We start from the raw sequence: 21707 nt of genomic DNA, 5'->3' as shown, positions 1-21707 counted from the left end.
GAGACTGGGAAACTCTGAACATTAAATTAATTTGGTAATTAGTATTTGTATTTAATATAAATTTTTAAAAGTTCAGGCTACCTCTTGCGACTGTTCCGTGTCTCATTCCCCTTCCTGCTTCTCTGTGCTGCCGCTCACAGTCTGTTTACAGCTCCCCCTGCTCCGTATCTGAATTCCTTGACTTAGCGGGGGTCTGGGGCTCGACTGCTGCCGCCAGTTGTGGGAAAGCCGGATATCGGCTGACTCCTACGCTAAGCTGGCCCGCAAATCAGGTCAGAAAAGAGGCAGTGTGCAGGAATTCTTGTTCTGGGCCCCGGAGGACCACTCCTGCTACTCTAGGGCCCACAAAATAAAAATGTTAAATTTGCTGAGCCAGTTTTTGAACAGCCTCTAGCATGCTCTTTAATAACCGCTGGTTGTCTAACGCCTCACACCTGCGTGGGTCAAGCATCGGCCGCGTCGGGTCATGTTTGGCGCCACTCGGGTCATGTCATGCGCACGACTTACGCTCCACGAAAAAAACTTTTGGTTTTCAGAAGTGCGGATAAAGGATAGTCTACCTGTATAGCTCTCATTGTAGCGCTCCTCAGCTTCGTTTGATGGCCTCATCGGTGTCATTAGCCACATCTTCAGGGGATAGCCCTCGTCTCCAAGGAGCCATCCCGAAAATTGGGTTGGCGGATTGAACAGCTGAGGCACAGTAGACTGGCGCAGGATGAACGAGTCATGGCAAGTGCCAGGAAACTTGGCGCTAACATGCATAATGTTCTTCCTGTGGTTACACACCAGCTGGACGTTAAGGTAGTGGAAGCCCTTGCAGTGGTGGGATTTGAACTCATGTCTCTGGATCATTAGTCCAGGCCCCTGGATTACTAGCCCAGTGACATTACCACTATGCTACCGTTCCCATACGGCTGCTCTTCCTCCAATTCTGAGGACCAGGATGAGAGGGTATAAATGGTTCCCATCCTGCTGGTATATATCTCAGTTGAGGAGGAGATGTTATAAGCGCTCAGTCAATGTGGGGAGAGGGTATTCAAAGGAGGTCACAGTGCATATGGATCTCAGATTAAACACTTACAACCTGAATACACCTGCAAAATGTGTTCCAAAACCTCAAAACAGAAAGTTCTGCCATCTGAAAGTGAACTGATGTTGCAGGTCAGCTTTTATGCTGCAGGATCAGCTGTCAGGTATTCAGCGAGTTGTTAATCTCGGCACAATCAGCTGGCGCGTTTGTCGCACGATGGGCAACACACTGAAAATGTTGCAAAATGGGAAGAGCCTCTCAAAATAGGATTATCCAGGCAGTTAACAAGCTGTTAACTACCTTAAGTGGCTCTCCTGCCGCTTGGTGTCGGGTCTGATCAGAACTCGCAGACCCGACACTCTAAAGTTGCGTTGGTGCGGGATGGCGGCAGGTTCGCAACCCGCCATCAATCATTTTGATTTTAACTCCGGACCCGCCTCCAAAGCCGCCCTCTGAGCACTGGCAAAATCGCGGCCTTGGCATCGGTAGATTTAGTTATGAGGAAAGACCAGGGAAACCTGAGCTTATCAGCCTTAAAAGGTGAGAACTGAGGGGGACAGGATAATAATAATGATGATGAGTACTATTTCTACTACTTGCTTGTATTCATATAACACCTTTATGATAGAAAAACATTCCATGGCACTTCAGAGAGGCACAAGGAAAACATTGATGCAGAAACCAAGAAAGGCAGAATGGGAGGGTGACCAAAACTTGGGTATTTCTTTAGAGACAGGTAAAGTTCTAAAGGTCCCTTTTTGGATGCAATGCAGAATGCCGTACTGTGGTCTTCAGAGAGTTAATATTTTAAAACAAGGCAGAGGGAATGAGATGTACTTACCACTGGGATTGAAAGCCATACAGGAAATGGGTTTATTGTCATGGGCCAGGAAATGAGCCACTATGCCTTCACCTTCAGCATCCTCACTGACAAGCACCTGCATTACAAAGCAAAGAGAAGTAACTCAGAAGAACAGTACTTCTTATGGAATCTTGTTGCTTCAAACAGATTTTTATTAAACAAATGGCCAGAATAAAATATCATTATACAGAAAGACTACAGCATACCACGAATGAAAATAGAAAATGTTGGAAACACACAGCAGAAATGTAATCTGATAAAGAAAGATAGGTGAACATTTCAGGTCCTTTTGAACTAGACCAGATGAAGGCTCCCACCTGAAACATTAACCTGACTTTTCTTTCTTTCAGGTGCTGATAGACCTGCTGTGACTTTCCTATTTTTATTTCATATTTCCAACATTTGCAGATTTTCTTTATAACATAACCCCCACACCAACTTTCTTAAGACAGTAAGTATTGATATATTTATTAAAAGATCCCATGGTAATATTGAAAGAGTTCTCCCTGGTGTCCTGGCCAATATTTATCCCTCAACCAAACTGATTACCTGGTCATTATCTCATTGCTGTTTGGGGGACCTTGCTGCGCACTACATTACAACAGTGACTACATTTCAAAAAGTACTAAATTGGTTGTAAAGCGCTTTGGGACATCCTGAGGTCGTGAAGGGTGCTATATAAATGCAAGTCCTTTTTTTTTATAAAGAAAATACAATATCATTAATGACAGTAGCACATCTCCGGGTCCAGGCAATATTAACGAGCCACTCAAGCTCTACTCAGAGTTAATGATACTGACTAAACCCAACCCCACGTGGTAGTACTGCCAGTAATAAACTGCTCTACTTTTAATACCATAAAACTAAACTGGATGTTGTTTCTAAACATTAAAAATGGCATCTGACGCACACTAAAACACTAAATTGTGGGCTTTTAGCTTGAAAATTAATTTACACAAGACTGTATAAATAAATAAAACAATAGACTTTGAGGCGCTAAACAAAAATGTACAGTCAGGGAGCCATTCCATTTGACAGTATGTGTGGATGTTTACATGTGTCTGCGTGTGTGTTGTATACACAGCATCAGAAATGTTTGCTTTATTCTACCACAGTAAATTCTGAAGTTTTCACGAACAGCTGCACAGTCCGAAATTCTCAGGGTGTTCAGAATTGCACAATCTGAGAACTATTTCCAGTGCGGACATTCTGTTAGCGTGAATGTATTTATTAAAACTTGGCTTCTATTATCACAGTGCAACATCCACTGGCGCCTCCCCGAGAGATGGAGATTAGAGTTGACAGAAAAGTAAGAGTTTTAAAGAAAATTATTTTCCTTTCAGTAATTCAGTTTATGTTATATTCATAACAAGTACTAAACAGTCATTAAATAATTTTGGCAAATTACAATATATTTCATTTCGCACAGTTGAGCAAAAAGCATTGTGACGCAACATTTTTTAATTTATTCAGTGCAGCACTGAGGGAGTGGAGTCCTCCTCCTCCATTGTTGGAGGAGCGATCTTATGGAATGAGACATTAAACAGATACCCCATCTGACGTAAACGATCCCGTGGCACTATTTAGAGAAGGGCGTTCTCCTGGTGCCCTGATCAACCCTCAACCAACACCTCCGAAAGCAGATTCCCACGTCCCTTGTCTAATTTGCTGCCCGTGCTGCCTTTGCTCTGTTACAGCAGGCTACTGGGTCACACAGGAACGTGAAGGAACAATCTGAAATCCAAATCTGTTGGACTGACTTTGAACCGTTTAATAAGAAGAAAATAAAGATAGTGATAGCTGACATTGGACTGCAGCATCCTCCAAAGCATTCCAGTGAATAATGCCGTAGACACTCCACATTGAGAAATTATTTCAGCTGTAGCAGCCACACTCAGCTGAGCCTCCTGTGCATGTGGCAATGCTGCAGTTTCTTTCTGATATTTGTGCACGTTTGTATGCAACAAACTAGAAGGCTATTTGCCCATTTAAAATTCAGCAGGATTTCAACGACGATACAAAAATGAACTGAATGGATATAGGAACATAAAAATGTATAGGACAGGAAAAGACCATTGCCGTCCATTTGGCCAAAGTTGAAAGAAATACCACATTATAGGAACGTGTAGCGTCTTGTCTTTTTTGCAAAAAAAGCTTATTGGTTATGTATCAGCTTGGATGGGTTAGATGCACTCTTGCTTCTAAATCAGAAGGCTGTGGTTTCAAGACCCATTCCACCTTAAGCACATAATCGCGGCTGACACTCCAGTTCAGGATTGAGGGAATGCCGCATTGTTGGAGATACTGGCTTTCCGATGAGGCATTAAACCAAGGGAAAAAAAACATAGATTTATTTTAAAAAGAGCAGGGCATTTTCCTGGTGTCCTGCCCAACACCACAAAAAACATTTTAACTGATCATCATCTCATTGTTCCTTGTGGGACCTTACATTGTACAAAATGGTTGCAGTATTTACTCACATAAAACAGTAACTTCTCATATTTGTTCTTGGAATGTGCGTGACACTGGCAAATCCACATTTTTATTGCCCATTCCTAGTTGCCCTGAGAAGGTGGTGGGTGGTGAGCAATCTTACTGAACCACTACAGTCCTTGTGCTGATGGTGTTCCCACAATGGTGTTAGGTAGGGATTCCAAGATTTTGACTCAACGATGAAGGAATAGCTATTTCTGAACAATTTCAGGATGGTGTGCGACTTGGAGGTGAACTTGGAGGTGATGGTATTCCCATAATACTGCTGGAAGGTGCTGTCAAAGAAACTTTGGCGAGTTGCTGCTGTGATTCCCGTAGATAGTATATACTGCCACCACAGTGTGCCAGTGGTGGAGGGGGTGGATATATAGTCTAGTGTACAATGGTACTGACCAAGCTGATTCTTTTCCTTGGATGCGATTGAGCTTTGAGTGTTGTAGGGGCTGCATCCATCCAGGTGGGTGGTGAGTATTACATTACATTGATTTGCACCTGCAGGTGACTGAGAAGCTTTGAAGGCTCAGTAGGCGAGCCACTTATTGCAGAGTGCCCAGCCGATGCCCTGCTCTTGTGGCCATGGTGTTGATATGGCTGCTCCAGTTCAGCTTCTGGTCAGTGTTGATCCCAAGATGTTAAATGTAGGGGACCCGGTGGGTTCCACCATTGAAGGTCAAGGGGGAGGTGAGTGGGCATTTTGTTATTGGAAGTGGCCGTTACCTGGCACTTATAGTAATGCGAATGTTACCTGACATTTGTCAGCCCAAGCCTGGATGTTATCCAGGCCCTCTTGTAGACTGGCATGGGCTGCTTCACTACTCAAGGAGTTGTTAATGGAGCTGAATACTTTAGAATCATCAGCGAAAAGCCCCACCCATTAACCTTATGACAGACAGAAGGTCATCGATGGTGAAGGTGAGGATGTTTCCCTGAGGAGCTCCTGCAGTGATGTCCTGGGCTGCAACGATTGGGCCTACAACAACCACAACCATCTTCCTTTGTGTCTGGCATGACTCCCAACCACTGGAGAGTTTTCCTCTTGACTCCGATTGACTGCACAATATAATTGGTGCTATGCGAAGCGCTTTCGGAGAGACATGATAAGATGTAATATAAATGCAAGCTCTTTCTTCCTCTCTATAGTTCATTGCATATTGTAATTGTTACTGCCCATTCCATTCACATTTACAGGAAACTTTGTGCTATCCGGCACCGACGGGACCGAGCTGTTGCCGTCCCATCAAAACTGCCGGACACACCAGTGCTAATGTTGAAACATACGGAGATTTTGAGCTCCATATCTGGCAACAAACCCTTCTAAACAGTCGGCCGTACCTTGCAAGCGTCTCTGTAGCTTAGCAACAGCTTCAGCGAGACCTTGCAGAGCCTGACTGGTGAAAAAAAAGCAACGAAAAGAAAAAAAAACCTAACGAAACGGCTCCTGATTTTTGCCGGTGGCTCGAGCATTCCGGTCAGTTAACCTCCGGATAAACCAAAGTTTCCTGTACCCCCTTTTTCACATTCCCAAACCTTCATTATTTCCTCTAATTTATTTTCAAAAGGGGATTAAAAAAACGTTAGGTTTTAGACTGAATTCTTCAGGACATCTTTCATAGATGGGTCGACGCCTCCTCATTGTTGTGATTATTATTTTTTCCTCCAATGGACACCACAGAAACATGGCAGCCAAATGCTGGCACATTCTTTCACAGTGCTGTCATCGTGTTTAATTAAATGGGTGAAAATCACCAGGGACTCTGTAAAAAGGCTGAGGTAAGTGAGAGAGGAAGTTGTGTAGTTTTGATTTATGGTAGTTATTAAATACAATAATGTTGGCCAAATAAAAGATCTCACTCACTTTAATCACCACTTTGATGTTACTCATTTGAGAAAATGAGCATGAATCTTTAAAGGCACAGAGCGTCAAATTAAAGACATTCATATTTACCAGTTTTAAACTTAATCAAATTTTCAGAATAAAGGGCACACTATTTTTATAACCCGTTTAAACATTTCGTAATCCCCTTCCATCTTTATTTTTTAAAAAGCATATGTAACCTCCCCAATGACTTAGTTCGTTTATCGAGGGAGTAGCTCAGCCGTACAGATGAGAAAGATTCCAGGCCCAATCACCAGTTGGTGCTGAATTAGCTGACCTCAGCTATGGTGGCGATAGGAGTACGACAAATGCTAAGTGTCCCCGAGTTAGGGAGGCAAAAATACAGCCCGGATTCCCGCTCCTAATTGCAATCCAATGATCCTCCTGGAAGGACATGTGTAGCAATGTCAGGTGAGGACAGGGTCAGACTCGGCTGTCTTGCTCCCCTCCCCGCTCCCCACCACCCCTGCCAAACCCCTTGCGAACACTGATAGTCTGGCTCCCATATGTATAATGGCCACTTGGGTGAGGTACAGAAGAGTAAACAGCATCAACAGCACCATACCCAGCAATGAGTCAACACCCTCGGGAAAGCAGGTGAAGACAGCAAAATTATTTAAAGATAATAAAACAGTTGTTTTTCTACTTTCTGCTTTTCCATATTTTAATTTTTTTTTTAAACTAACAAACTTAATTCAAGGGCAAAACCTACAGTGAGGACTGTGCGTTTTTCCACCGGTGCACTTTTTTTTTTTTTTACAAGGAGTCTCCAAAGTTCCACAAAGTCAGGGGGGACTCGCTGAATTTCACAGAAGGTCTCCTAACATCAATGTGAAAATCACTTCTGTGAAATTCATCTGGTGCTCTCCTTAGCCTCATGGAACTTCAGTAACTCCACGGCAAAGCATGCACTCCATGGATAACATACCCATACTGCGGGACACCGGCAAGATTGAAGAGTAGATAAAAAAAGATACTAAATGCTGTTCCCTGCCCAAGGAGACCACTGGCAAAACTGTTTACATTAGTGGCCCAAGATGACTCACCCATATCTCCATAAGTTTCAGCCTGCAGCTCACAGTATTACCTTAAAATGCTTTTTGGGGTACTCCCCTCTGCCCCTCACATTTCCTCAAGACAATTACTGATGCTGAGGTACTTTGCCCAAGTAGCTATTCTTCATGTGTGAGCTTAGGCAGTGAGTGGTGGCAGGCTATTCTACCACTGGATGCACCACAGCCAAATCCAATCCTGTTCTCACCCAACACCCGCCCATATACACTTTCCTGTAAAGGCCATTGAATAGTAATCAGAAGTGGGAATGCTGGCTGATTGATTCGCCCCCCCCCCCCCCTGCCCTTGTTAGGTGAGACCAGCAGTAGCCCCGCCACCATGGAGGCTGATACTAGCTAGAAATTGAAACAGGCACCTTTGTGGTCTGTGTAAATGCAGTTTCACACCACGTGGCAATCTGAAGAGGCCAAGACACTTTAAAAAGTTTGCATTAAAAAAAAGAGCGGGTTATGCCACCTTCCATGTCGGGTTATTTCACCCATCACGCAGTGCCATAGATATGTGTTTTACTCAACACTCAAATTTAAACGAAATAAAAGAAAACCGCAAGGCAATCATTTCCGCTGTGGATGCAGCATCTGTTAGAGCAGAAACTTATCCTGGCAACCACCCGAATGCTATCTGAAACAAGTTTACAAAGCAGCAAGTTCAAGGAACACAGCCTGCCTGAAAACTCCCCATTGTGGTGGTAAATACCTACTGAAGGACTGCATTTTTCTACACTTAACTTTAAAGACTGTTGGTACAAATATGGATTTGGAAAGACGCCACAATCCTTTTGGCACAATCCGTATCGCTTGAACCAAGTCTATAAACGAGCGACAGATGACAGCATCATCCGGCCTTTATATCACTGGATGTTTATAGGCACAAACGTCAAAGCCTCATTTATTAGGAAAGAAAGACCTGCATTGTTATAGCACTTTATCACATCTCTCAGAAACTTCGCAAAATGCTCCAGATATAATGCAACATGGCACACAGCAAGATCCCACAGAGTTAATCTCTTTTTAACTACTTAGTCTGTTTCTTTTTGGTGGTGTTGGTTGAGAGAGGACTGATAGACCAGATACTGGAAAAACACAGGAACATTCAGCCCCTCGAGAACTCCCTGTTGTTCTTCAAACTGTGTCATGGATCTTTAAAGTCGATCAGAACAGGAGAGCGGTACTTTGGTCTGGTCTGATAATCTGAAAGGCAGCATCTCTGACAGTGCAGTATTCCATGCAGTGAACCACCCAGATTATATACTCAAGTTCTGGAGTGTGGTTTTTAATCTACCACCTTCTGATACAGAGCCGAGAGTGCTACCCAAGCTAACGCATTGTACAACAGTTTGTACAACACCGGTTTTGCTAAACTAACAAGAATATCACATTACAATGCAATACTCAATTTTTGACATAATGTAACAAAATTTCAGCACAAAATAAAATCTAAACCCACCCTCCCAACACGGTCATTACCTGCGATGTTCGGGTACAGTGGAAGCACTCGATTTACGGCAATCTGTGCTGCACTGAGGTGAAGTGACAAGAGCTCGAACAGAGCTGACCAGGAATTCGGCAACTTCATTTTTTTTTTAGCCTTTGGACACAATCCCCAAGCAAAATGTCCGCTCAAGTTCCACGAATCAACATCAAAATTAACAGCATTTGGGGCCAAGTGAGTCTAGCACTTAATATAGGGGGTTCTTAATATAGCAGCTAGTCACATCTGGAGAGGTGAAAGGCAGCTCACAAGGCACGGTGAGGATGTCCTCTATGCTCGTAATAATTTCCAATAAAAATTAAAAAAAACCTTTACTTTGCAAAAACAACATTATCCTCACATCTGCTGTATAAACTGACTACACAACAGGGAATACTGTAGAAGAAAGACCCAAGAAAAGTACAAATGCAGTCTGAAACCTCCCTTGCATGTTGACTAAACTGGCTATCACTGTGTATATGCTCCTCTCCACCCCTAGGGCTGTTCGCTCAGATGGAATCGAATTGACAGCGAGCTCAGATTTTAAGCAGTGTGAACAGAGACCTCAATTGGGTCATTATTTTGGTCAACAAAAAGCCTGCCACTTGTGAGTTGATGTCTAGAATTGTAAACTGTGCACCATTAGCTCCTTGACTCACAGCACCCCAAGAAGCCCAGCATCACATGGCTGCTGAAATCTTATCGGCAGCTACCAATTTTGACTAAGTCTAAAATAACTTGCACACCATGCAGTGGTGGGGTTACCTTCAATTAACAACAACAACTTGCATTTATATAGCACCTTTAAAATAATAAAAACATCCCAAGGTGCTTCACAGGAGCATTATCAAACAAAATTTGACACCGAGTCACATAAGGAGATATTAGGACAGGTGACCAAATGTTTGGTCAAAAATGTAGGTTTTAAGGAGCGTCTTAAAAGAGGGGTAGAGAGGCGGAGAGGTTTAGGGAGGGAATTCCAGGTTTAGGTGCTAGGCAGCTGAAGGCACGGCTGCCAATGGTGGAGCGATAAAAATTTGGGATGCGCATAAGGCCAAAATTGGAGGGGCGCAGAGATCTCGGAGGGTTGTAGGGCTGGAGGAGGTTACAGAGATAACTGCCAAATTCATAGAATCATAGAAATCTACGGCACAGAATGAGGCCATCCGGCCCATCGTGTCTGTGCCGGCCAAAAAATAATTATCCAGCCTAATCACACTTTCCAGCTCTTGGCCTGTAGCCTTGTAGGCAACGGTACTTCAAGTGCAGATCCATGCACTTTTTAAATGCGATTAGGGTTTCTGCCTCTGCCACCGTTTCAGGCAGTGAGTTTCAGACCCCCACCACCCTCTGGGTGAAAAAAGTTATCCTCAACTTCCCTCTAATCCTTCTACCAATTACTTTAAATCTATGCGCCCTGGTTATTGACCTCTCTGTTAAGGGAAATAGATCCACCCTATTCACTCTATCTAGGCCCCTCATAATTTTATATACCTCAATTAAGTCTCCTCTCAGCCTCCTCTGTTCTAAAGAAAACAACCTCAGCCTATCCAATCTTTCCTCTTAGCTAAAATTCTTCAGTCCTGGCAACATCCTCGTAAACCTCCTCTGAACCCTCTCTAGGGCAATCACATCTTTCCTGTATTGTGGTGACCAGAACTGGACGCAGTACTCTAGCTGTGGCCTAACTAGTGTTTTATATAGTTCAAGTTTATTATTTCACATGTTTTCCACAGCTAGTGCTCCAGTGTTAGCAGCAAACACAATCTGATATTCCAGGCAGCCGCCGCAGTCAAAAAGTTAATTTAACTACCCTTAGCTGCTTTTCTGATCAATGAAACTCTTGCCAAGGTTCTGTCGCTGTTATACACCGAAGTTCAAATACACGGTTAACCAACACCTGCTGAAACGAGGCTGTTGGGAGCATGCTCTCGGCAAAGGAACTGCCTTTTGCTACTTCAGAATAAACTCACCAGGTCTTTTTTGAGCTCCCATTAATCAGCACGGTTAACTTTCTGAGACGCATGTCCACCTTACAGTTGCTTTTGGCTGTTGTGCCACGTAATTTAAAAAAAGATATAATCTGCTGCACTGAAAATAGAAAGACCCATTTGGACACCACTCTGGGCACAATGCACAAAGTGTTTTCTAGTGAGGGTTTTCTGCACAGTGCATCTATTATATAATGGATGCTGTAAGCCATGCCACTCCATCAGAAGTTGTGGTATATCGGAAAGTGTTACAATAAGGAGAAGTTAAAGGGTTCAACTCCAGAGAATAACTCTAAACAGGAACTTATGGTTTAAAGCTACATTTCAAGAATGAAGAATTTTGCATTAATGTAATTGTTGGTGGAACAACAAAATAGGACAAATCCATTCCTGTGTACTTTATACAAATAAGTAGTACGGGGCTGGAGAGGAAAATTGCTCGTCGCTTTCATCAAAGGAAAATGAAAAGTCTCATATGCCAGTATCTGAATTCATAGCTGGTTCCAGAACCACAGGCTGAAGGATCTGGGGATCTTCTGCTGACATTTCAAAGGATTCTATTCCTTCATGGGTCTCCATGAACTTGCGGAATTGCTAAACATAAATCTCTTCATACCGGTCAATTTTCTCTTAGTTTATTGCTCATTTCAGCTTCTCTTCAAATTATGTCATCTTAACCCTTTCAAAGACACAATTCTAGCTACACCATGCATGTACTGAATGTTAATGGGTTTCTTGCAGTGAACTACTAGACATTCTGGCTTTTTTTTTTAAACAGCTGAAGTCATGCAATCCATCATGTGATGTACATTCATACCAAATGAATGCACTGGGTGATATTCTGCACATGACAATTATTTAATCTTTGCTGCAGTAATGACTTTAATAAGAGAAAGTAAACTCTGTTTGCTATTTACTGCCTCTCCTCACTGAGCAAGTACCAGTTGACTGCATGACAGAAGGAGAGAACCTGCATTTATACAGCGCCTTTCACGCTTTACAGTTAATTATTAACTTTGAATGTAGTCACTGTGTTTTGTAGTCAAACATGGAAGCCAATTTGCACACAAGGTCCCACAAACAGCAATGGTGGTGTTGATTGAGGGATAAATATTGGCCAGGAAACCGGGACAGCTCCCTTGCCTTTCTTCAAATAGTGTCATGGGATTTTTTTTATATTAGACAGGATGATGGTTTAAGGTCTCAGCTGAATGACGGCACCTCCTCCAATGCAGCATGGCAATATTAGGTGCTCAGTTCCTGGAGTGGGACTTGAACTCTCGACCTTCTGAATCAGAGGCAAAGTGCTACCAATGAACCATAGCTGACATTTATACAGCACAGTCTTATCATTAGTCCTACCAAACACATCGATACCCCTACGCCACAGAGAAATAAAATTGCACTTAAGCCAATACTCTTCAATGTTACACAGAGCGCTTATTGTACAATACTCTTAATTCATCACTTCATCCTCCATTTATATTACAGAACCACTGGAAGTGGACATCTGCTGGTTTGCTTAATCCTGGATTTGTTCCATTCATATTGCAGGGCGAATTAGGCAACAACGGATAACTGTGCATGCAAAAGATTTCCGCAGACCCAGTTGCTCCAAAGTTGTGAATTAGACTTTAGCAGAACTGGTGGTGCGATGTCAGATTTGCTTAATTTCCCATCTGGTTGGGACCCCTTGAATATTGGGGAAAGATCCTTATACGGCAGCAAGTAGCTACGCACCCATCACTTCCAACTCCAATGACAGACCTGTAACCTCACCCTTGTATATAAAGTTTATAAATCTCTCTCCAAACACAGCCTGAAGTTTGAAAGGTCAGGAACCCAGAAAAAGCACAATATGAAGAGCACAATTCTGGGTTAATTTCAGCAGAGAACATAAGAACATCATAAGAATTAGGAGCAGGAGTAGGCCACATGGCCCCTCGAGCCTGCTCCGCCATTCAATAAGATCATGGCTGATCTTCGACCTCAACTCCACTTTCCCACCCGATCCCCATATCCCTCGATTCCTCTAGAGTCCAAAAATCTGATCGATCTCAGCCTTGAATATACTCAAAGAGTCAGCATTCACAGCCCTGTGGGGAAGAGAATTCCAAAGCATCACAACCCTCCAAGTGAAGAAATTCCTCCTCATCTCAGTCTTAAATGGTCGACCCCTTATCCTGAGACTATGACCCCTAGTTCTAGACTCTCCAGCCAGGGGAAACAATCTCTCAGCATCTACCCTGCCAATCCCCCTCAGAATCCTATGTTTCAATGAGTTTCAGAGGGTGTGGGAGCCTGGATGCACCAGGTTTCCACCACTTTCACTGGGGGAGGTGGGGGGGGGGGGGGGTGGCACAATTCTTCTGCCCGCCTTACGTATCCAGCTCCAGTACTCTGGCTGCCCCTCTTGGAGTGCCAGAGTTCCACTCCTGCAGTGGGTTGGGCACATCGGTTGTGTAGCCCCCATTATTTGAATGACCTAGTCCCCGGGATTCGCGATGGGGGGCCGATGGCAGGTGGAGTTCTACCCCACCACTGATGGAACAGCACTGCCAGAATTGCTCCCCTAGGAACTGTAACTGTGCTTTTGGATGTTTTCCATGCTTCAAGTAAACACAACACATAAACCTCACATGATCATCAGTGCACTTTACTGAAATCTGAGGGATGACACTGAACTCTGTATCATGGAGCATGCTGTAGTGTTGTGACATGTTACGTTCCCATGGAATAAGGCCATTGTTATATTATGTCAACCTGTTTAAAAAAAAAAACCTTGCAAATCAGCTCATATGCAAAATGAACAAGACATAAAACGAGACTCAGTGAGCTACAAAAATAAAGGAATGACTCAGGCCTGCCCCAAGGTGAGATGTGTATGTGCCATTGCTCAAAAGGTTTATTTTTAGGTAATCGATTGAGTCTCAATGTGTAACACATTAGGCTCAGCTCAAATGATTTTTAAATAATAATTAGTAATACCTCTCTACCCACCACCCCGGTTTTAGATCTTCTTCCTTCCCACCTTCACCCTCTGCAACACACAAGAGATGAAAGGAGCACTTCCAGGCTTATAGAATCATTGAATGATACAGCACAGAAGGTGGTCATTTGGCCCATCGTGCTTGTGCCAGCTCTTTGAAACAGCAATCCAATTAGTCCCACTCCCTTGCCCTTTCCCATAGCCCTGCAAATTTTTCCCCTTTCAAGTATTTATCCAATTCCCTTTTGAAAATTACTATTGAATCTGCTTCCACCGCTCTTTCAGGCAGTGCTTGCCAGATCACAATAACTTGCTGCGTAAAAAAAATTCTCCTCATCTCGCCTCTGGTTCTTTAAGAAGTGCATTCCTGCTTTAAGTTGGCCTCTGGAGGGCCCATGAATGCAGCAGAGTACCAGGGCTGACTCAAACTTTTGGATTTTCTTTTCTTGTGAGGGAGAATGTTAGCTGCCTGCTCTGCACTACAAATGAGATCAGTAACTCACTATGTGGGAAAACGTCAGAGACAGAAACCTCATCCTTACCACCTCATAGAACAGTGAATCTGACACCGGCACACAGGGTGGTACCAGCCCACCACCTGTAACCAATAAAATATTTACAACTGTGTATCTTTTTACAACTAAAAGAGATGGAATTCAATAAGTAACTTTGAAAAAACAATTTAAAAAAAAGTACTAAAATCCCGACTGCGATCGTGTAACTGTATATAGCTTTATTAGGTGTTAGCTTGGCTCAGTGTAGTGCACTCACCTCTGGGTCAGAAGGCTGTGGGGTTCCATCCCCACTCCAGATCTTCAGCTTGTAATCTAGACTGACAATTCAGAGAAGTACTTAGGCAATGTAGCATTGTCAGAAGTGCTGTCCCTTAGATGAGACGTTAAGCTGAGACATTTGCAGGTTCTGGGCGTTCAAGTGGATGTTAAAGATCCCATGGCACACTCCAAAGAAGAGCAGCCTCCTGGCTAACGCTCTCCCCTCAACCAACACCACCAAAAATAAATTAATCATTCATTCATCTCATGCATGTTCACCTCCTTATCTCTGTAACCTCCTCCAGCCCTACAAGGTCTCTGCGCTCCTCCAATTCTGGCCTCTTGCGCATCCCCGATTTTAATCGCTCCGCCATTGGCGGCCGTGCCTTCGCTCTGGAATTCCCTCCCTAAACCTCTCTGCCTCTCTAACCTCTCTCTCTCCTCCTTCAAGATGCTTCTTAACCCTCCCCTGTCACGTGTCCTAATATCTCCTGATCTGGCTCGGTGTCAAATTTTTTCGATAATGCTCCTGTGGACCGCCTTGGGACGTTTTACCCTGTTAAAGGTGCTATATAAATGCAAGTTGTTGTTGTTGGGCTGCTGCGTTTATCCACGCACAATAACTGCACAATGTGATTCATGCTAAATGAACAACTTTGAGATGTCTCTGAGAGGCATGGTAATGCCTGTGTGAATGCAGGTTCCTTCTTATTTCCTTGGTCTGGCAAGCCAGGTATTCAATAACAACAACAACTTGCATTTATATAGCACCTTTAACGTTGTAAAACGTCCCAAAGCGCTTCACAGGGCATTATCAAACAAAATTTGATAAGGAGATAGTAGGGCAGGTGACCAAAAGCTTGGTCGAAGAGGTAGGTTTTAAGAAACGCCTTAAAGGAAGAGAGAAAGGCGGAGGGGGTTTGGGCAGTGAATTCCAGAGCTTAGGGCTTAAGCAGCTGAAAGCACGGCCGCCAGTGGTGCAGGGATTAAAGTGAGGGATTCGCAAGAGACCAGAACTGGAAGAGCGCAGAGATCTCGGAGGGTTGTCGGGCTGGAGGAGGTTATAGAGATAGGGAGGGGCGAGGCCACGGTGGGATTTGAAAACAAGGATGAGAATTTTAAAACTGAGACGCTGCCGGATCGGGGACCAATGTAGGTCAAGGAGCGCAGGGGGTGATGGGTGAACTGGACTTGGTGCGGATTAGGATACGGGCAGCAGAGTTTTGAATGAGCTCCAGTTGTTGGAAGAGAATCAGCGCCATACATCCAATCTGATTCAGTTTGGTTTCAGCTCCAAGTCTCATTAGGTGCAAACATTTGCTGTGTACCCTCTTCAAAAATAGTAAGAAGTAAATAGCTTTTTAAAAAATTCAGATCAGTGTAAATCAGGCTAAATTTATAGGAGGAGCAGCTCCCCCTTTTATAGGCAAAGTATATTTTGGAGCGTCTAGACATTAATATGCAGCTGTGTGTCATTATCTAAACTCGACATGGGATAATGTGGTTCAAAAGACCCGGGAGGAAATTCACAAAGACTCAAAAACTATAAATGGCACAGCCGTGACTGAGGAGTGGAGAGAATGGCTTTCTGCCCACAGTCAAGGTAAATATCACGTGGTGAGAAGGTCCACTTATTCCACACATGATTCTATGTGCTGGATGTTATTTCACAACATTACATGAAAATCAACGGCCACCACATACCAGTACCGCTTTCTAAGAAAATGAAATGAGCATTCACATTATGGGTGCAAACAGTCATATAAACTACAATTTCATAGTGAGTTGCTGACAGCCTGGCCATCTGTGAGGGGGAAGACATTGGGCAGGATTTTCATTGGGCCGTGGAGGCAGAATTGGAGGCATGTGGGGGGTTAAAATCCTGAAATCGGGGGGCACGAACCCATCCCACCCCCAACCCACCTCCATGCCAGTTTAAAAGGAGGCAGGTACCCGGCCCACACTGGGACCCGCCTCCCCGAGGCGGGAAGGGGATTAGTGCCAATTAACTGCCTGTTAACAGGTAGTTAACAGGCAGTTTTTAGCCTAATCCCTATTTTTAATGTTGAAGTGTGGGATTCCCGACGGCTCCAAACCACGCCAAGTTAGAGGAGGCGGACCGTCGGGCTGAAGGGCTTCGAGGGGTCGAGATGTCCGGTGTTCAGGTGAGTGATGTGTGCATGAGTGCAAAGGTAAGTGTGTTTGGTGTGTGTAAAGTATTTAAAGAAGTTTTACATACCTTTACTTACCTTTACAGCCTTCCTTCCTTCAGGTCTCGGGAGTCCCTCATCTCACCGGCACAGAAAGCAGAATGGCTGCGAGCTGTCAAAAATTCAGCTTTCTGTTCCGGGGAGATCTCTAAATCATCCTGAGAGGAAGGAATTAATCTGGAGTACAGATTGTCAGTGTTTGACAGCTTCAAACAGCTGTGAAACGCTGACATTTCATCTGTCAAAAGGTCTTGACAGATGAAATATCAATCTGTGACATCACCTGTTGCCGGGTGGCCCTTAATTGGCCTGCTGAGCCCGCTGGGCGGGCTCAACAAGGTCAATCAAGTCAAAATCGCGTGGTTTGGCTAGAACTCGATGGAGGCGGGACTACAACCCCGAAAGTTGTAGTCCCACCTCTTACCCGACTCCTCAATGAAAATCCAGCCCATTAAGTGCAGACAGCCACTGCCTCACAATTCTCTCAAGTTCCATGGACATTAGGAACCCTCTGGTAGTCACCCAAGTGGCCATTCTGCAAATACTGAGCTTGGATAGTGAGCATCGACAGGCTATTTCACTATGGAGGGCTTCACAATTGAACCCGAAGTCCACAGGATATGCACTTCCAACAAGGGAGGATCGCTATTAAGAGCATGGACCCTGGCTGCTTTTTCCTCTCCTGAAACCAGGGTTCTAGTGCCCAATTTCTGCCCAAACTAAGATCAACTCGCTCAACACAGGCCAGGAATCAAACCCAAACAAAGTTGCATTCATGTAAATCAGAGGGAAGTCCGTGAATTCAGGGCCATTCACCCGGCTGAAGAAGGCGGAACGGAGGCAACAAATTGATGGGGGGTGGGAGCGGTGGAAATGAGGGTTAAGGAGGTAACGGTGAAAACACAAGAGAAAATAAATTGCATTTTGTGATTAAAATAAACAGGTAGCTGTTTCAGGAGGAGTTCCAATCTCCTGAGCACAATCAGGCTCATAACTGAGGTGAAACATCACTACACAAAGGCTGAAGTGATAAGTCGATCCAACTGTGACATTAACTACCATACACCACTGCTTTCAATTGCAGCCCTGCACAAAACACAAACCAGCCCCCTTGCTCAGTCTGACTCATTTATCGGAGACGAAAAACGTCTCTTTGACAGAAAGCAGAACTGCTTTAATGAAACCGAGGAAGACAATATTACGCTGAGCAGTGAATTCTGCTGCTCTTTTAAAAAGTGCAGCAGTTTTAAGTTACGTCTGTAAACCGGGTGCAATCTGCTGGAGAAAGATGCTAAAAAAAAATAGGATCACACTAGGGAGAAACTACATAGCAATCCCCTGACCCGCAAACTGCTGTTTTACTATTCACATACGCTTAGCAGAACAAGGTGAGCATTCTTTTAATCATGGAACGCGGTGAAGCCATTCCAGGCTGCAATGGTCTAATAGAACTGTCGGTAACATTGTCTAGAAACTCTCAGCTGTAATGCCATCCCCACTGCTCCAGTCATTTCAATACCTGCAGTGCCCTTTGGAGGCTGGAAACCCAAGTACTGAAATAATACACCCAAGGAACCAAAACAATTAGACGAAGGACTTTTTTATGTAACACACTCTTAAAAACTGCAGAACTTTGAACACAGTTTAGAGCACTTTGCCTTTCCCCAGCTAGTAAACCTCCACCATTCCCCTATGGACATGCGATAGCCACCTTCTCACCTTTCCTTCTCACCTAAATGTACCCATGACGTTATATGGCTTCAGCTTTGACTGAAGATGTGCTTGTGCAACTTCCAAATGGACTGCTTAATGAATAACCTACCCTACAACAGTGAATACACTTCAAAAGTACTTCATTGGCTGTAAAGCGAGTTGGAACATCCTGAGGTCGTGAAAAGTGCTGTATAAATGCAAGTCTTTCTTTTTTTATAACACAAATGAATGACCTATTTTTTCAATATAAGTGTGACATGGAGGGACTGTACAATGCAAGTAGACGTTTCAAAAGCTCCCACATAGATCATAGAAGTCTCAACACAGTAGAAAGTCATTCAATCCACAGTGCCTGTGCCAGCTCCACGTCAGCTATCCTTTTAATCTCATTTCCCTGCTCTTTCCCTGTACTGCTTAACATTTTTCTTCCAAGTGTTTATCTAATTCATTCTTAAATCTTACGATTGACTCAGTAACAGCCACTTGTAGCAATACATTCCATGAAGAAAGATTTGCATTTATACAGCACCTTTCATGACCACCAGATGCCCCAAAGCGCTTTACAGCCAATGAAGTACCTTTTATGAAGTGTAGTCACTGTTGTAATATAGGAAACTATTTCTAATAACCCTTTACATAATTCTAATACACATGAATAAAAAAGGTTTAAACTTCCCCTTTATGCATCTAGTACTAATGCTAAACTTATGCCGATTGTTATCGATTAATCAGCTGGTGAAAATAATCTTTCACTATTTATCTTCTCAAAATTTTGAACATTTCTGTTAGATCCTCCTTAACCTTCTGTGCCCCAGCGATTACAGCCTTAGTTTTTCAAGTCTCTCATCATAACTATATATCCTATAATCCCTGGTATCATCCCAATGAATCGACTATGTACACTTTCAAAAGCTCCAATTTCCCTGCATAATGATGTGTGCAAATTGTGCACACAATTATGAAAGGATCTCGAAGCCTTGGGAAGTGTAGATTTTGAGCTAACCAATCTCCTGCAGAGATTCACCTGCACTCCCTCTTTTTTGTATTTAATACCCGATATTTAAAACCCAGAATTCCTTCTTGTGGCACTTTCCACCTGCATTCCTGCTTTTAACGTTTAGGAATTTTTTTGTAAGACACGTGGATACCATTGGAAATGAAGGATTGAATCTCCTATTTCAACAACAAAACATATACTTGACACACACATCCCTGCAGTGTAGCTGTTGAAGATGCTGGTTTTGCATGGCTGTGCCACAGATTTGAGTCTCAGTCCCTCTTAATACTGTGGTGTGCATGAAGACTTTTCCTCAGCTGAAGTGGGTTGCCTCAGTGAAGTAGAGCAAGGGGTGGGGCCAGAACCCTGAGAAAGTGCAGATAGTCCACTTCAATGTCATTCCGTCTGTCCGAAGTCTAGGATATTGGGGGTTGGCACCTCATCATATCATCACTGAAGAATTGGTCAAGAGAGGTTCCTGAGACAGGCAAGTGGAAGGCAGCTCACAGAAGCACCTCATGTTAGGGATAACATTATCAGAAATAACAACAGGAAACGCTGGAAAAACTCAGCAGGCCAGGCAGCATCGGTGGAGAGAGAAACAGAGTCAGCGTTTCAGGTCGATGACCTTTCGTCAGAACTGGGAAAAAAGCAGGAAATGGAAAGCAAGTTTGGGGGCTGGGAAAAGGGGGAGGGGATGAAAGAGCAAAAGGGAAGGTCGGTGATAGGATAGAAAGCAGGAGAGATTAAGAGACATTGAGAGACATTAAGAGATATTCAAGGCGAGAGGAGGTGGAAATGGGGCAGGTTAAGGAACAAAGGATGGCTCTAGATGGGGTGTGAATTGCGCTGGCAGAATGAAGGACAGCTGAAGGGAGGGAAGAAAAAACAAAAAGTGTGGATAAAAAAAAGAAAATATATATATGTGATAGGTGCCGAGGTTATGATCTGAAATTGTGGAATTCTATGTTGAGTCCAGAGGGCTGTAGAGTTATCAGATACGGACAGATATCAACCCTTCAACTGCCAGTAACACCACAATATTTAGTCCCTCACATAGCTGGTTATTTTGTTTTAATACAGATTTATTCCAGCATTGCTCTAGACCATCTGTTACAGTTGTTATATAGGCAAGTGTGGCAGCCAATTTGCACACACTAGTAAATGAGATGAAAGACCAGTTAATCTTTTTTTGATGGTGTTGTTTGAAGGAAGAATGTTGGACAGGTTGCTGGGAGAACTCCCTGCTCTTCTTCGAATAGTGTCATGGGATGTTTTTACATCCAACGGAACAGGCAGGCAGACTTATTTTAATAATTCCAAGAGATAACACCTCTGATAATGCAACACTCCATCAGTACTGTATTAGAGTGTCACCATAGATGAGATGCTCAAATCCTGACGTGGGACTTGAATCCATAACCTTCTGACTCAAAGGCAAGAGTTTTATCTACTGAGCCGTGGCTGACTATTGGTCTGCAATGCACCTCGGAGGTTTAAATGCATCAATATTGACAGAGAAAGATTCTTTTTTGAAAAAATGTAAGTGAAATTGTAATAACCTGTATATCACCAAATAAATCAATAAACTGAAGCTACTCATTAGCACATGAAGCCCACAAGCGTGGCCACACACTCTACCCTGCACACCATCTCGCCCCATGCATGTTACCCTAAAGCAACCACACCACCTCTCAGAAACCTAGGTGAGGGACTGAGGTCCATATCGGAGGTCATCACAAAGGGGAGAAGATAAGATAAATCAAGAAGTGTTTGTTACTACAACATCAAACTGTTGTTTTAAATGCCTGTGGATTTTAGGTAAAAGAAAAAGGCCAAGGGAGGTAAGGAGGTCCATAATTTTGAAGGTTTGGGAGAGACTGAGTTGCAATGAGTTATGATTTCAAGAGGGAATACAGGAAGGAGGAAGAGCATACAACTAGGAGGATCAAGAGAGCAAATTTCAGAGAGGTAATAATCATAGTAGCATTAATAAAAATAAAACATTTCCATTCACACAATCATTCACTCACTGAGTAATGACTGTTACTTTTTTAAAACCTTCATTGTTAGTGATTCCCTCTACATAGCTGTATATCTGCATATTCTTCAATATCAGAACCACTAAGATTAAGTTCTCAATCCAAGAGCTCCGTCACTACAACTAACCCATGCACAATTTTTCTGAATAAGGATGTGGGAGAGCCAGGACACATCAAGTGAAATTGG

The 21707-nt window shown here is 43.4% G+C and overlaps 1 protein-coding gene across 3 annotated transcripts in view; it reads right to left on the bottom strand.

Annotated features, from left to right (window-relative positions):
- Positions 1-21707, bottom strand: part of bcas3 (BCAS3 microtubule associated cell migration factor) — a 1023442-nt gene that overhangs the window by 770309 nt on the left and 231426 nt on the right. For all 3 annotated transcript variants that reach the window (XM_085964689.1, XM_085964691.1, XM_085964690.1), the window contains exon 13: positions 1872-1968. In XM_085964689.1, the coding sequence (XP_085820815.1) occupies positions 1872-1968 (97 nt within the window). The remainder of the gene's footprint in view (positions 1-1871; positions 1969-21707) is intronic.

Source organism: Somniosus microcephalus, chromosome 22 (assembly GCF_052327205.1).
Source record: "Somniosus microcephalus isolate GS21.2 chromosome 22, FLI_Smic_1.0, whole genome shotgun sequence".
NCBI lineage: Eukaryota > Metazoa > Chordata > Chondrichthyes > Squaliformes > Somniosidae > Somniosus > Somniosus microcephalus.
Note: the sequence above shows the minus strand (reverse complement) of the source record. Positions and strands in the feature narration are given on the sequence as shown.